The 2,147-nt window shown below is 44.1% G+C and overlaps 1 protein-coding gene across 1 annotated transcript; it reads left to right on the forward strand.

Annotated features, from left to right (window-relative positions):
* The first annotated feature begins 934 nt into the window (after positions 1-934).
* Positions 935-1,840, forward strand: LOC118883344 (ret finger protein-like 4B). Its single transcript, XM_036830072.1, has one exon. It carries the CDS (start codon positions 935-937, stop codon positions 1,838-1,840), a length of 906 nt encoding a protein of 301 aa, XP_036685967.1.
* Positions 1,841-2,147: the final 307 nt, after the last annotated feature.

Consider the following 2,147-nt stretch of genomic DNA (forward strand, 5'->3'; position numbering starts at 1 on the left):
GTGTGATGGTCTCCGGGTCCATCCATGTTGCTGCAGGTGGCGTTGTTTCGTTCTTTTTGATGGCTGAGTGATGTTCCATTGTGTTTGTGTGCTGCATCTTCTTTGTCCGTTCGTCTGTTGATGGACATTTAGGTTGCTTTCATGCCTTGGCTACTGTGGACAGTGCTGCAATGAACATTGGAGTACATGTATCCTTTTGAACCATGTTTTTCTCTGAATATATGCCCAGGGGTGGGATTGCTGGATCATATGGTAGCTCTATTTTTGGTTTTTTGGGGAGCCTACATGGTGTTCTCCATGGTGGCTGTACCATGTTTGTAGATTTTTTGGTGATTGCCATTTGGACAGATGTGAGGTGATATTGTGGTTTTGATTTGCGTTTCCCTGATGATTGGCGGTGTTGAGCATATTTTCATGTGCCGGTTGGTCGTTTTTGTGTCTTCTTTGGAGGGGTGTCTATTCGGATCCTCTGCCCATTTTTTAAACTGGGTTTTTTTGTTTGTTTGCTTGTTTTGATGTTGAGTTGTATGAGTTCTTTGTATGTTTTGGATGTTAACCCCTTATCAGATATATAAAATGCCTTCTCCCATTCAGTAGGTGACCTTTTCTTTGTTGTAATGATTGTATTTAGGTGTGGAAATTCTTTTCCTTCAACTGCAAGTGACTTACAAAGTAATGCTGTTTAAGGGGTAAAGACTGTGCTCCTGGTTCCTGTTAAAGACCCAGTTGGGGAAAAAAAAAAGACCCACTTGGGCTCAGCTCCTATGGGGAGAAGCTGTGGTCAGAGCAGACAAGACTTCACCTGGAAGTCTCCAGACAAGGTACATTCTGACTATTGAAGAGCAGATCGGGTACTGAAGGCTCCCGATCGCTCCCAGAAGCTAATAAAGGGCCACTTCAGCTCAGTTCTGCTAAAGAGTGAACTTCAGGGACCATGGCCAACCGTCTGCAGGAGGAGGCAGCCTGTCCAGTCTGTCAGGAGGTTTTCCTCAACCCCATTGCTCTCTCCTGTGCCCACACTTTCTGCTTTCATTGCATGCAAACTTGGATGGAAGAACAGAAGGATCTGAAATTGATCTGTCCCGTATGTCGAGGCGTCAATGAGAATCCTCCTTTGGAGGAATGGCAAGTTGGAGAACTGATTCTTCTCATCGCACAGCACAGTTCCCAACTGGAGCAGGGTCTGCATGTGAATGATGAGTATCTGAAGTTCTGGGAGGACATAACTCTGAATGCAGCCACCGCCAACCCCTTTCTTGTCCTCTCTGATGACCTAAGGAGTGTCCAGTGTGGGAAAATCTGCCAGAACCTGATGGAAGATCCCCAGAGATTTGCATACTGGGCTTGTATCCTGGGCACTCCATGCTTCTCCTCTGGCTGTCATTGCTGGGTGGTAGAAGTGGGAGAGGGGAATGAGTGGGCTCTGGGGATCTGCAAAAAATCGGTTGACAGGAAGAGGAAGAGCGGTTTTTCCTCTGAACATGGCTTCTGGATCATCAGCATGAAGGCGGGAATAATCTATACGTGCTCCATCCCAGAAACCAGAATTCCTGCAAGCCCTGGCCTTAGCCAAGTAGGAATTTTTCTAGATATTGAGTTGGAAGAAATCAAGTTTTTTGATGTTAGCAATGATGCCCTCATCTACATACACAGTAATTTCTCCTGTTTGGAGCCTTTGTGTCCGTTCTTTAGTCCTGAGTTCCCCGGAGAAGGTGATAATGGTGCCCCCCTAACCATCTGTCCATCAGGAACTCATCCCTTCCTAGAAACGTCCTGTGAGGTGAATGAGATCTTTGATGTGAGAAACGTCAGAATGACCCAAGAAGAGACAATTTTGTAGACTTTGTAGCTAAGCAATTTTTATTGATTTGAGGGTGTATTTTGTAGACCTTGCAACTAAATAACTATGGGGTGTAGGGGGTGTTATTAAGCACTTTAAAGCCTCAGTTTTTCGGTCTTTCTTTACTTGGGGATAATTATATCTCTCAGCCAAACAGCTGTGGTGATCAGAGACTACACTGTGCATTTATTCTGTAGTATATACAATGGGGAGTTTTAGATTATAAATTAAATGTATAATTAGATTATACATTTTGTGGATAGGAACAATGCCTTTTTCATTATTTCATGCCTTTTCTATAGTATAA

Source organism: Balaenoptera musculus, chromosome 17 (assembly GCF_009873245.2).
Source record: "Balaenoptera musculus isolate JJ_BM4_2016_0621 chromosome 17, mBalMus1.pri.v3, whole genome shotgun sequence".
Lineage (NCBI taxonomy): Eukaryota > Metazoa > Chordata > Mammalia > Artiodactyla > Balaenopteridae > Balaenoptera > Balaenoptera musculus.